The sequence below is a fragment of the Vombatus ursinus genome, unplaced genomic scaffold (genome assembly GCF_900497805.2).
Source record: "Vombatus ursinus unplaced genomic scaffold, bare-nosed wombat genome assembly UNPS02009173.1, whole genome shotgun sequence".
Classification (NCBI taxonomy): Eukaryota; Metazoa; Chordata; class Mammalia; order Diprotodontia; family Vombatidae; genus Vombatus; species Vombatus ursinus.
In genome coordinates, this window is record NW_020948951.1 from 7316668 (window position 1) to 7331352 (window position 14685).

Here is a 14685-nt window from a genome sequence, read left to right on the forward strand (position 1 = left end):
CAGGGAAGATTATCCCCGGAGCAAGCAGCTAGAACCTTTTAAAACCTGGGGATCCGGGAGGGAAGGAGAAGAGAGGAAGGCTGGGGGCCTCTGCACTGCCTAGTGCTGGTCACTAGCGCTTTTTTTCTTTTGATTTTTGGTAACGCAATCGGGGTTAAGTGACTTGCCCAGGGTCCACAGCTAGTTAAGTGTTAAGTGTCTGAGGCTAGATTTGAACTTCTGACTCCAAGGCCAGAGCTATATTCACTGCGCCACCTAGCGGCCCCCACTAGCGCTTGCTTGCTTACTTTATGCGCATGCGTGTGTTCATTCCACCATTTATTTACATTTTCTTCTGGTTGGGCTCCCAAAGCTCTCTCTGGGAAATTTGAGGAAAGAATCTGGGGCTGGAAATCAACAGAGGCCAGACTCACTGTGTGGTTGACCTTGGGCAAGGTCATCCCCCCTCCCTGGGCCTCAGTTTTCCCAATAAACTAAGTGGGTTAAGTTTGGGATCCTACAGGTCCCTTCCTGTCCAGCTCTGACATTCTATGTTCTATGGCTCTTCTCTGTCCCTTTTCCTCCCCTGTCCTTGTCTCCTCTCCTCCTCTACCCCCTGTAAGGAAACTGTGAACTTGTGGCCCAGCAGAGCAAGGATAAATAGCTGCCAAATTCGTAGGGCTGAAGATGTAACCCGGAGGAGGAGTCAGTCAGTCAGTTAGTCAACAAGCATTTATTAAGGCTTACTACTTGATTCCAGGCGTTGGGGATACAACGGAAGGAAAAACAAAAGTCCAGAACAAAACTCCCTGTCTTCAAGGAGGTCACAGTCTAATGGGAGACACAACACACAAACAACTATGTATTTATAAGATATAAACAATATAGAGGTTATCTCAAGGGAAGGCACTGGCATCAGGAGGACAGGGAGGGGGATTGCGGAAAGACCCCTTGCAGAAACAGATGAGCTGAGTCTTGAGGGAAGCCAGAAGGTGAGGAGAGAGAATTCTGGGCAATAGGGACAATGGGTACAATGGCATGGCGTCAGAAGGTGGAATATTGTGTGCAAGGTGGGAAGAGCCCAGGTGGTAAAGGGCTTCAAAAACCAAACAGAAGATTTTATATTTGATTCTGGAGTTAAGAGGGAGACAAGTTTATTGAGAAAGGGGGTGATTGTCAAACCTATGGCTTAGGAAGATCAATTTGATGACAGAATGGATGATGATCTGGAGTGGAGATGTGTGAATCTGAAGCAGGGAGACCAAGCAGCAGGCCATTCTAATCCAGCTGTGAGGTGATGAGAGCCTGGACCCGTGTGCTAGCAGTGTTAGGAGAGAAAAGGAGGTGTATACGAGAGATGTTATGAAGATAGAAACTGCATGACCTGGAAAGTTATTGGATTTGGGGGGGGTGAGATAGAGTGAGGAGTTAAGGATAACACCTATTTTGTGAACCTGGGTGATTGAAAGAGTGGTGGTGCTCTCTATAGTAACAGAAAAGTTAGGAAATGAGGAGGGTTTGGGGGAAAAGTTATGAACTCTTCTTTGGAAATACTGTTTTAAGATGTCTAGAGTACATCCACTTTGATGATGTCCAGTAGGCAGCTGGGGATTCTAGACTGGAGGTCAGGGAAGAGGTTAGGGCTCAATAAATGGACAGTTGAATGATGAAGTTAGAAAGCCAGACTACAGAGGGTTTGGAAGAGAGGAAGAGAAGAGAAAGTAGAGGCACCAATTGTAGAGAGGTTTCTCACAAAGTTTAGCCAAGGAATGGAGAAGAGGTATAGAAAAATCGCTATTGGAGGAGAGATGTGGGACCATAATTATCTGGAACAGTGGGATTAAATGAGAGGTTTTTTTTTTTTTTTTAAAGATGTCTGTATTCAGTAAGGAAACAGAGATTGAAGATTAGTGAGAAAGTAAGAACAATAGAGGGGAAATCTGCTGAAGGAGATGAGACGGAATGGGATCCAGGGTACACGGAGGATTGGCCTTGGCAGGGGAAAGGGCCACCTCTTCATATAAGACAGGGGTGAAGGAAGGATTAGTGAGGGAAAGACATTTGACTGATGTGAGATGAGGAGGGAAGGCGAGGGAGATCTCGTCAAATGACCACAATTTTGTCCATGAAGTCCTTAGCTGGCGGAGTGAGGGGAAAGGGGTGCCATGGGAGGCTTGAGAAGGGATAAAAAGGTTTGGAAAGGCCAATGTGGTGAGTGGGAGAGTCTACCAGTTAGGGAAAGAATGACTTCCTGCAGTTAGGGCCCAGTTAAAATTACGTAACACAGATTTGTAGTGGACCTAGTCAAAATAATTTTGAGATTTTCCCCCAACACCCTAATAGGAACGGAGGCAGCAGATGGTGGGAATCATATAGAACTGGAGTTTAGTGAAGGCATGATTGCCAGTAGGCTAAGGGACATGGGATTGGAGAGAAGCTGATAATGGAGAGATGAAGTGGCTCACCAAGAGTCAATGTAGGGAAGGGAGCAGAGTGTAGCCAGTGTGGAGTGATGTCCTGAAGGTTGGGGTGGGGGGACACAACTGAGGGATACAGGGAGTGGAGATCACAGTGAGAATGGAGATCAGGGTCAAGGTCATAAGACTGAAGGAAAGAGAGATGATAAAAGATTATGATCAGTTATAGGAATTTCAGAGTTCATGTACCTGGAAACATACATATGACTATCTCTGTGTGTAGCTGAGGTGTCATGAAGGAAGAGGTCATGACATAGGAGTAGGCTGATGGATAGGAAAGTTAGGGGTTTGAGGGACTATTGAATTATCAAGGGAACTATAGTGAAGTCCCCAGGTGTAAGGATAAGAGTTGGGGTGGAGAGAAAGACTATGAACCAGCCATTGTATTCTTTGAGGAAGGAAAGAGTATCCTGGGGGTTGGTAGATAACAGATACTAGAATCTTGTTTGGGTGATAAATTTGGATTGGATGGATCTCAAAGGAGGAGAAGTTTTGGAGAGATCCTAGTAGAGGAAGAGGGGCACTGGGGAGCAAAGAATATCCTCACCCCCATCACCACTACCACCGTCACCGTCACTACCACTCCAGACTGAAACCAGTGAATCAGGGAGTTTGTGTGAAAGTGAAACCAATACTGGAAAGGGTGGCTAGGGTTGCCATGTCATCAGGAAGGAACCAGGTCTCAATAAGAGCCGGAACATGGAGGGAATGAGACGTGAAAAGGTTTAAGATGACAGCAAATTGATTGACTATGGAGCAGGAATTTCAGAGAGCACAGTAGAAGAGGAGTATATAACTGGAGTCAGACATTTGGAAAATGGAATTGAGGAGGATGGGAGTAAAGGAACAGGTTATGGGTTTTTTTTTCAATGATAGCAGAGGTGGGTTTCAGAATCACTGATTCTGATGAGGAGAGTATTGTGGGTTGGGAGTCATTAAGGAATGAATCCATGTAGAATATCAGTGGCTAGAGAGAGGGCCTTTGAGGAACACAGGATATTAGAGTCTTCAAGGCTTTTGCTGGTGGTCCAGACTTCTGGTGGTGACTCCTGTGAGGCCCAAGGAAGCGCAGCTCCCAACAGGCAGGAATAGGTTAAAGCACAGCCTGTAGAGTCTGAAAAGAAGACAGGAGCTGGCAATTCTGGGGGTGGGTCTGATCCAAAAAGTGCTTATAGAGTACTGGAGAAGGCCTGGGAGGGATGACAGAGGCCACTGTGGCCTAGATCCAGAGATGACAGGGCTGTGCAGGTAGGCATGGGACTGGTTTATCAGGTTCAAGTATCCAGGGCGTTGCCTCATGATGGAGACTGAGAGTTTGGGGATGCCCCAAAACAGGCTACTTGCTACCAGGAGTGGTGGCCACCACAGTGCTCCAAGTGCTTAGTTCTCCATAGTCCATAAAGTCACCAGCTGCAACCTGTACTTGGTACTGGGTCCTGGGTCGCAGGCCTTGTAGGATGAAGGATGTTTCCTCAATTGGCCCCACCTGAGAACAAAATTTGGGTGGTCCAATTACAAAACACTTTTCACACAAATAAAGTTAGATCTAAATAACTGGAAAAACATCAGTTGCTCATGGGTAGGCTGAGCTAATATAATAAAAATGACAGTTCTACCTAAGCTAATTTACATTTTCAGTGCAATATCAAACTGCCAAAAATTATTTTATAGAGCTAGAAAAAATAACAAGAGTCACTGGAAGAGCAAAAGGTCCAGAATATCAAGGGAACTAATGAAAAGAAATGCTAGGGAAGGTGGCCGAGCCGTTCCAGATCTTAAATTATATTATAAAGCAACAATCATCAAAACTGCTTGGTACTGGCTAAGAAATAGAGTGGTAGATCAGTGGAATAGGTTAGGTATGCAGGACATAGGAGTCAATGACTATAGTAATCTATTATTTGATAAACCCAAAGACCCCAGCTTTTGGGATAAGAACCCACTCTTTGACAAAAACTGCTGGGAAAACTGGAAAAGAGTATGGCAGAAACTAGGCATAGGTCAAAATCTCATACCATATACCAAAATAAAGTCAAAATGGGTTCATGATTTAGATATAAAGGCTGATACTATGAGTAAACTGGGAGAGCAAGAAATAGTTTACCTATCAGATTTATAGAGAGCAGAAGAATTTATGACCAAACAAGAGAGAGAAAGAGCATTATAAAATGCAAAATGGATAATTTTGATTACATTAAATTGAAAAGTGTTTTTGCACAAACAAAGCCAATGTGACTAAAATTAGGAGGGAAGCAGAAAACTGGGAAAAAAGTTTTACAACCAGTGTCTCTGATAAGAGCCTCATTTCTAAAATATATAGAGATCTAAGTCAAATTTTTAAGAATACAAGTCATTCCCCAATTGATAAATGATCAAAAGATATAAACAGGCAGTTTTCAGATGAAGAAATTAAAGCTATCTATAGTCGTATGAAAAAATGCTCTAATTCTCTATTGATTAGAGAAATGCAAATCAAAACAACTCTGAGGTAGCACATCACACCTATCAGATTGGCCAACGTGACAAAACAGGAAAAAGATAAATGTTGGAGAAGATGTAGGAAAACTGGAACACTAATGCATTGTTGGTGGAGTTGTGAAATGATCCAACCATTTGGGAGAGCAATTTGGAACTATGCCCAAAGGGCTATAAAAATGTGCACACCCTTTGACCCAGCAATAGCAGTTCTAGGGCTGTATCCCAAAGAGATCATAAAAATGGGAAAAGGACCCACATGTACAAAAATATTTATAACAGCTCTTTCTGTGGTAGCCAAGAATTGGAAATTGAGGGGATGACAATCAATTGGGGAATGGCTGAACAAGTTATGGTATATGAATGTAATGGAATACTACTGTGCTATAAGAAATGATGAACAGGCTGACTTCAGAAAAACCTGGAAAGACTTATATGGACTGATGCTGAGTGAAGTGAGCAGAACCAGGAGAACATTGTACACAGTAACAGTCACGTTGTATGACGACTGACTTTGATAGACTTAGCTCTTCTTAGCAATGCAAAGATCTAAGACATCTCCAAAAGTCTCATGATGGAAAGTCTTATCCACATCCAGAGAAAGAACTATGCAGTTTGAATGCAGATTGAAGCATACTATTTGCTCTTTTTTTTCCTTCTGTTTTGTTTTGTTTCCTCTTTTTTGTTGTTCCTCCTACTGGTTCTAATTCTTCCTTACAACATGACTAATGTGAAAATATGTTTAATAGGAATGTATATGTAGAGCCTATACCAGATTGCATGCTGTCTTGGGGAGGGAGGTGGGGAGGGAGGGGGAGAAAAATTTAAAACTCAAAAGCTTATGGAAGTGATTGTTGAAAACTAAAAATAAATTAATTAATAAAAAAAGATAAACATTAAAAAAAATGTGCGTAGTCAGTGCCCAGAGAGAGGCCTCATCTTGAGATTAGCACTGGAGAGGGATAGGTAGGTTTCTTTAAAAGGGAGGTGCTGATGAAGGGAAACTGTAAGGCTTGGTGGGCAGAGCCTGGGACTAAGAATCAGGACAATTGGATTCTGGTTTCCATTGTCCCTGCTGTGTGACCTTGAATAAACTCTCTTCATATCTAGCACTTCAATTCCTCCATCAGTAGGGTGAAGGAGTTGGGCTAGTTGTCTCTAAAAGGACCCTTCTCACCCTGACGTGTTATGTTTTAACATTCTAGACTTCTGTAGCATTCAGAGTTCTAAGGTTCTGCTCTCTGGGCAATTCCTTGATCGGCTTAACCACCCCTCTGAGATAGTGGGCTTCAAACACACCCCGCCCCCAACCCCTCCCCGGCTCTTGTCCCAGTCAAGGTCTTACCTGTCGGAATCTGGTAGCCCCCTGTCTCTGGTAACGGATCAGGTACTTGAGTGGAAAATACCTGGGGAGGGGCCAGGAGTGGGGGGGCTCCCACTGTACTCGAAGTTGCTTGCCAGGGATAGGGCTCACACTCATAGCTTCCGGTGGGTCGGGTTTAACTGCCACCCATAAACACATTGGTTATAGAGTGAAAGGGTCCTAGGACATCATCATTTCTCATGGCTACCCAGCACCCCCTTTGAAAGACCTTCCCCCCAATCTCCTTCCTTTGCCCCAGAGGTAGACCCTGAATATCTGATATTGTATTAGGCACCCCTTTCCCATCCATACTCAGCCTTGACTTCCTAATACATTATTTGGAATTCCCAGGCTGGACTCACTTATATGCTCTGCGATGAAGGGGACCAAGCTACTTCTGGCTCCCTGTTGAGTGATAACTGTGATGTTGAGGATGTAGGGAGTCATGGAGAACATCTGGATGTCAGGGATGACACAGCTCCGGGCCTCAGGGGATGGCTGAAGGCAGGGATGTGTCTCCCCTTGGCTGATCATTCCTAACCTGAAATGGAAAGACAAGATTCTGATCTCAGTAACCCCCTCACCTTGTCCCAGATTCAGGGGCATCCCCAGCCTGCAGGGAGGGACCACAATGTTCATGTTATTCCCCACATCCCTCCCTCTACCCCAGCTAGGTGCAATATTTTAAGATGGACTTGGGGTGGTGTAATGTGAAGAATCCTGGGCTGGAAGTCAAGAGATCTAGGTTTAAGCCCCAAGTCTGCCACTGACTCTGTGTGTCTGGGTAACGACAACCACAATAATAATGACAGCTAGCATTTATGTAGCACCTACTATGTGCAAGGTATTGTGCTAAGTGCTTTATAAATATTATCTCATTTGATTTTCACAACAACCCTATAAGGTACATGCTTTTATTAGCCCCATTTTATAGTTTTAAAGGGACTTGCCCAAGCCCACAAAGTGTCTGAGGCCAGATCTACATGAAGATCTTCCTGACTCCAGGCCCAGTGCTCTATCCACTGTCCCACCTAGCTGTCTTCCCCCATCTTCCTCTTCTGAAAGGAGGCTTGAACCAATAGTCTCTAAGAACTCCTCTGGCTCTAAAGTTCTACTTTCTGTGATTGACAGTGTATCCAGAGGATCATCCAGAGGTCAGCATGGTGAGCAACCTGGACAGCACCAAGTGTGAGAAGCCACTGAGTTAATTCGAGATGTTTGGCCTGGAAGAGAGAAAAACTTGGGGGGAAGGAAGAACATGACAGCTATTTTTGTGTATCTGAAGGCCTGTCACACGGAAGAGAAGGTAGACTTGTTCTCCCTTGGCTCCTGAGGACAGAACCAGGAACAACTGGGGAGACAAAGGTGGAGTAGGTCCAAGGAGGTAGATTTCAGTTTACTATAAGGAAGAATTCCCTAATGATCAGAGGTGACCCACAAGGCAATGGACTGCCCCCACGGAGAATGAGCTTTCTCCTACTAGAAGTGTCCAGTCAGGGGCTAGGTAACTTTCTATAAGGCATGTTTTCTATAAGGGACAATTGGAATACATTCCCTCGGAGGTCCCATCCAGCTTCTAAGCTTCTGAATTTCTAGAATTCTGTGACCTCTGACCTGTAGGTGGCAATAAAGGAGGCTTGCAGGCCCGGCTCAGGATCTGTCGCCGTCTCTCTGTCGGTGGTCCAGGAGCAATCTATGGCCTCGGGATACCTCACAGCCCAGCACTGCACAGATAGGAGGCGTGGGGACTCTGAGGGATGAGAGAGAAAGGCAGAGGGAGGGTAGGGACGGGAGTCTTTGAAGCCCTTCATGCTAACCCCCACTCACTCTCTCTTCCAGACAAGCTGGACCACCTGCTGGGGATCAAACCCAGCATTCTGTCTCTGGCTTCCATACCTTGGAACAGGCTGTCCCCCACGTGGAGAATGTGCTCCTTCCTCACGTCCATTCCTTAGAATCCTTAGCATCTTTCGAGGCTCAGCTCATCTGGCACCCCCTGCTTTCCTCATCTCTTGGTTATTAATATTCTCTCCTTCCTTGAATAATCACAGGTACTTATGTAGTGTATCTCTCTACTGTGGGAGTTCTTAACCTTGTTTGTATCATGTGCCCTGTTTGGGAGTCGGGTAAAACTTATGAATCCCTTCTCAGAATCATGTTTTTAAAGGCATAAGATAAAATTGTAGGATTATAAAGGAAATGCAGTTATCAAAATATTTCTAGAACAAATTCACAGATGCTCAGGTGTATATAAATATATAAAATAGCATGTTTATATATTATGATATATCTTTGTTATTATTGTTATTATTATTACCCTAGTAGAATATAAATCCTTTGAGGGCAGAGACTTTTTTTTTCTTTTCAGAGCTAGCGATACCACCAATCACCCAGTTCTCCTGGATAATCTCTTTTCTGTAGTTTGTCATGACACTGACCTCTCCTGGTTTTCCTCCTACCTGTCTGGCCACTCCTTCTCAGTCTCCTTTGCTGGATCCACATCCAAGTGGAGCCCACTAACCAGATTGCCTGCCATGGTTTTGTCCCGGGCCCTCTTTCTTTTTTCTTCTCCCTCTTACTATTTTGTTTCACGATCTCATTAACTCAGATGCATTCAATTATCATCTGTGTGCAGATGATTCCCATATCTGTTTGTCCAGCCCTAACATCTGTCCCGACCTCCAGTCTTGAATTTCCAGCTGCTTATTGGACATCTCAAACTGGATATCTTGTAGACATATTACACTCAACATGTCCAAAACTGAACTCGTTCTCTTTCTCTCCAAACCCTCCCCTTTTCCTAGCTTCCCTATTACTGTAGAAGAAACCATCTTCCAGTCGGTCATCCTTGCTCACAACTTAGTGGTCATTTTTGGCTCCTTACTCTCTGTTACCCTCCATGCCCAATTGGTCACTAAGTCCTGTTGTTTTTACCTTTGTAACGTCTCTCATCTACGCCCGCTTCTCTCCTCTGACACTGCAACGAGCCTGCTGCATCCTCACACTTGGATTATTACAATGGCTTGCTGCTTGATCTCCCTGCCTCAAGTCTTTCCCTATTCCAATCCATCCTCCATTCAGCTGACTGACTGATCTTCCTAAACTGTAGGTCTGATCACGTCACTGCATCAGTGAATAAACTGTAGTGGGTTCCTGTCACCTTCAGGATCAACTATGAAATCCCCTGTTAGGCACTTTCAGCCCTTCTATTTGTCTTTCCAGTCTTCTCACACCCAACTCCTTTCCAGGTACTCTGCAATCCAGTGACATTGGCCTCCTTGCTGTGTACAAAAGAGGACGTGCAGGGGAGATGGGTGGGAGAAGGGAAAAGGGGAGAGGGGAGAGGAGAGAGACACAGCCTTGCTTTCCTTGGCTTCATGTCTTTGCCCATCCTTGCTTTAAGGTATGAGGATTGGGTGGCAAGGATAGGTTGGGACACCGGTTCCCTGGGTTCTATATTATCTTCTGCTCTGACCTCTTCCATTCCCTACCCATTAAAGAAGGCCTCTCTTCTGCAGGCCACTTTCTACAAACCACCTCTGAGATCCCCCCCACTTGCCCCATGTACCTTCCACTTTTGTCCAGACTCTTTGGTGTCCATAGGAGGCCCAGCTCAGAGCCAGAGCCAGCCTCCAGGTCATGGCAGGGATGGGCCAGGTGGCAAGTGATCCCATAGGCTGAGAGCTGCTATTGGAGACCAAGAGAGAGCAGCAAAGTAGGTTCTGCCTGTCCACTTACCAGCTGCTTTAGGCTGTCTCTGACTATACCTAAGAAACTCCAACTTCTCCAAAATCTCCTGACCATACCCCCCTGGGAAACCCTCCTTCCTGTCCCTCTTGCCTTTCACTTTCCAAAGGGTGTCAGAAATAGCTCAGCTGGCTGACCTTGAAGCATGTGGCAGAAGAGGTTTCACTGTGGACTAAGAGCAAGCACAAGAGGAGAAACCAGGATTAGAACCATCCATTTGCCTGTCAGTCTGTTTCTCTCTGGCTCCTCATGCTCTTGGTACTGGACCCTAGGTGTTTGGAGTGGCTAAGGGCCCAGGCAGTGAAGACCTGAGGTCTTTGATCTTTTGCCCCACCAGGAGACTCTGAAAAGTGGTAGATTCCATCTCCCTTCAGGGGAATCCAGGGACCCTTGGAACATGAGAATGAATCACTGAACATAGAACATGGACCCTGGAAATCACACAGTCCCTCACCCACATTTTATAGATATGGAAACCAAAACCCAGGGAAGGTAAGGGACTTGCCTAGGGTCACATGGAGAAGCAATGTGATGTCCTGCAAGGGGCACTCTATTTCCGGCTTTGCTACTTACTAGCTGCCACCTTAGGGAAGTTTTAGCTGTAAGAAAAACCCAGAGCCAGTGTCTGAACATAACCAGGAGGTGTTAACCTTCCAGACTTCATTCTGTTGACCAGGGCCATTTGGAGTGACCAGGTCCTCTCCTCCACCTTCCATCGAGTCAGGGGCTAGAGGGGCTATTGGCTCCAGTGTACTAGTCAGGGAAACCAAGCGCAGCTGGGTTGTGTTTGTGGGCTGACCTCATTTTATTTCTTCTGGGAAACATCTGGGCTGGAAACTGAGTACAGAAGTGGGCTGAGAATCATAGAAGCTGAGAGTTGGAAGACGCTTTAGTCGCAGCTCAGTCTCCTCCCCCATCTAAATATAGTCACACAACTCAATCATAGTTGAACAAAACTAAAATATACGCACAGATATAGCCAGAGAGAAACCTGCCCAGTGAACACACCACTTCCCCCACTTCCTTTACTGGGAAGAGCCAAGAAAAACCCCTGGGGCTTTCAGGGCCATTGCCAAGTGGGCCCAGAGGCTGGGGAGCTGGACCCTCTAGCCTGGTCCCCAGGGACATGAGTCAGGAAGTCTCATGGGCAAGGTGGGCATGGCTGAAGGGACCCAGATAGGCAGGGAGAAATTATACACCAAAGACTATCAGAGCAGGATACGGGCTTCAGAACAGAATGGAAGGAACAGTCTGGGAGGGGTGAGGAGACTTGCCCAGAGTCACACAGAGATTAAGTGATCAGAACAGGATTCAAACTCAGATCTTCCTGACTCTAAGACCTCCTCTCTATCCACTGCAACACCTAACTGCAAGACAAAAAAAGAATGCAGATGACTTTTGTGTTTTTATTTTACAACAGATAAATTGCTTAAGTGATTATTGCCTTGATCGCTTTGCTTTGGGTTTCCTAGATATACAAATATGTCATCAGCTAACAGAAATATTTTAACTGCCTTAGTTCTTCTTCAGTATTTAAAGATTCTGTAATTTCATGAGGGGGCCGGTAGGTGGAGCAGTGGATAGAGTGACAGGCCTGGAGTCAGGAAGACTGGTCTTCCTAGGTTCAAATATGGCCCCGGACACTTAGTACCTGTGACCCTGGTCAAGTCACTTTTAACTCTGTTTGCTTCAGTTTCCTCATCTGTAAAATGAGCTGGAGAAGGAAATGGCAAACCATTCCAGTATCTTTGCCAAGAAAACCCCAAATGGGGTCACAAAGAGTCAGAAACAACTGAAAAATGACTGAACAACAACAAAGATTTCATTAGTATTGATTGGTACTCCTTTCACTGGCAATGGCAACCCTTTGGTAGGGAAAGGAAAGGAAGGGAATGGAATGAGCATTTATATAGCACCTACTATGTGCCTGGCACTGTGCTAAGCAAATGCTATACAAATATTATCTCATGTGATCCTCACAGTAACCTGAAAGGTAGGTGTTATTATTATTCCTATTTTACAGTTGAGGAAACTGAGGCACCCATAGGTTAAGTGACTTGCCCAGGGTCACAAAGCTAGCAAGTTTCTGAGGCTAGATTTGAACTCAGGTCTTCTGACTCTAAGACTGGTGCCCTATCCACTGTGCTACCATCTGTTTTGCTACCAAAACTATTTTGTAAATCTTAAAAGTTCTATATGTCAGCTAAGATCCAAATGGATCTGTAATCTCCTCAGTTTGGATGTTTCTTTCACTGGTGCATATTACGTCTTATCCATGCCTGCCTGTCTCATATGACAACATGCTGAAGGCCATTCTCCACTTCTTCTGATATCCTATGGATGGTGTCATAACACAGGCTGTCCTTGTCATGTGACTTATCTCGTCATCGATAAGCATTTATTAAACACCTCTTATGTGTCAGGCACTGCCCTGCTAAGTACTGGGGGATACAAAGAAAGGCCAAAACAGTCCCTTGCTTTCAAGGGGCTCATAGTTTAATAAGTGAGACAACATGCAAGCAACTACTGTGTGTACAAACAAGATACATATAAAAGAACTTGGAAATAATCCCACAGGGAAGGCAGTAACATTAAGGATTAGGAAAGGCTGCTTATAAAGGTGGGGCTTTGGCTAAGACAGGGAAGCCAGGAGGCAGAGATAAGGAGGGTGAGAATTTCCGGCATGAGAGACAGCCAGTGAAAAGCATAGAGTCTGGACATGGAACAGCAAAGAGGCGTGTGTCACCGGATCAAAGAGCACCTGGGAGGGAATAAGGTGTGAGATGACTGAATTGTAGCAGGGGGGCTGGTAATAAAGGGCTTTGATGCCAAACAGGATTTTATATTTGATCCTGGAGGTAATAAGGAGCCACTAGAATTCATCAAATGGGAGGGGGTTGACATGTTTGTTGCTTTTTTGTTGTTCAGTCATTTCAGTTGTATCTGACTCTTCATGATCCCATTTGGGGTTTTCTTGATAAAGATAGTGGAGTGGTTTGCTATTTCCTTCTCTAGCTCATTTTACAGATGAGGAAGCTAAGGCAAACAGGGTTAAGTGACTTGCCCAAGGTCACACAGCTAGTAAGTGTCTGAGGTTGAATTTGAACTCAGGTCTTCCTGACTCCAGGCCCAGTGCTTATCTACTTTACCACCTAGCTGCCGTTTTTGCCGTGTTCAGGCCTGCGCTTTTGGAAGCTAATTTTGGCAGCTGAGTGGACTGGATTGGGAGAGACTTGAGACAGGGAAACCAACTGGCGGGCTATTGCAATAGTCTAGATGTGAGGTGACGAGGGCCAGCACCAGAGTGGTGGCAGGGTCAGAGAAGAGAAGAGGGGTATAGACCAGAGATGTGGAATTGTGTAATTTGGAGGATGGTGGTTCCCTTAATAGTAATAGGGAAGTTAGGAAGAGGGGAGAATTTGGGGGAAAAGAGAATGAGTTCAGTTTCATGCATTTCTTGGATGACATCACTTACTGCTTTTCTTCTTGCAAATTTCTCTCTCTTCCTGTGTTGCTCACCCTGGGCCTCTCCATTGTCCTCTGGAGGACACTTCTTTTCGATTCCCCACACAGTTGTGTTCCATGTCTCAGCCGCCACCACCATGGTGCAAAGCGGAGATTAAAGAGCTGGGAAGACCCTTACAGTGCTTGGCTACTTCCTGGAGGAGATTCAGCCCCTCTTCCAGTTTAATGCCAAGCCTAATTCACTGTCCATTTGAACTATCTCTTAGACATCTACAGTCTGAAGGACAAGTCTACCAGTTTTCCTTCCAAATGCACATCATACTCTTCAAAATTATCCATCATAATAAACAGCCAATATCATTATTACCATGAGTTACTAGATGGACTTTGAGAATTGCAGACCAAAATTCACTCCTGTAGTCGTCACGATAACAAGGCTCTCTTATCTAGCCTGATCTTCAGTCCATCACTGGGCCTTCAAACCTTTCCAACTTAGGAAGAGCTTATGCTATAATAACATTAATAACAGTTAGTATTTACATAACACTTTAAGGTTTGCAAAGCTCCCTTCACGTTACCCTGGTTTTCACAATAATGCTGTGAAGTAGGTGTTATTATCCTCATTTTACAGATGAAGGAGATGAGGCAGAGAAAGGTTAAGTGACTCATCCAGGGTCACAAAGCTAGTAAGCATCTAAGGGTAGGATTTGAACTCAGGTCTTCCTGACTTCAAGTCCAACAATCTATGGTTATCAGTAGCCTCTGAAAACCTCTTCATCGTCAATACTCATTTCCTTAATTTATTTTTCCTGCCTTACCTACAAGTGAAGGATTCATGGGAGGACATGGTGGTGTAAGATGAGAAAGCACGAATGAATGGTGATCTGCCTTCTGAGAGAGAACACCCACATTAATGAGATCATAAACTATCAACAGGTATTATTTTAAAGACTTTGTCAAATAAGACTGGTAACCATTGAGAACCTTGCTTGTTCTCCATTTTTAGTGGGAATGCCCATAATGTTTCTTTACTGCTCGTAATGCTAGCTTTTCAAACTTCTCATTTTACATATGGGGAAACCGAAGACCAGAAACAAGACGTGACCAAGGTAACAGAGCTAGGGAGGAGCTCTCCTCTCCCTATCCCTTGACAGAGACCAATCACACCACATTCCACTC

At 44.8% G+C, this 14685-nt stretch overlaps 1 protein-coding gene across 1 annotated transcript; it reads right to left on the reverse strand.

Annotated features, from left to right (window-relative positions):
- Positions 1-696: 696 nt before the first annotated feature.
- Positions 697-10034, reverse strand: EBI3 (Epstein-Barr virus induced 3). Its single transcript, XM_027851138.1, has 5 exons — positions 9863-10034; positions 7909-8044; positions 6657-6835; positions 6277-6434; positions 697-3942 (listed from the first exon to the last, which is right to left on the reverse strand). Exons 1-5 carry the CDS (start codon positions 9966-9968, stop codon positions 3793-3795), a joined length of 729 nt encoding a protein of 242 aa, XP_027706939.1. The 5' UTR covers positions 9969-10034; the 3' UTR covers positions 697-3792.
- Positions 10035-14685: the final 4651 nt, after the last annotated feature.

Coding starts and splice junctions, on each gene's coding strand:
- EBI3 (XM_027851138.1), bottom strand. CDS start 9,968: ATGGGATCACTTGCCACCTGGCCCATCCCTGCCATGACCTGGAGGCTG. Junction 8,045..9,862: donor AGTCTGGACAAAAGTGGAAG/GTACATGGGGCA, acceptor CTCATCCCTCAG/AGTCCCCACGCCTCCTATCT. Junction 3,943..6,276: donor GGGCTACCAGATTCCGACAG/GTAAGACCTTGA, acceptor TTTTGTTCTCAG/GTGGGGCCAATTGAGGAAAC.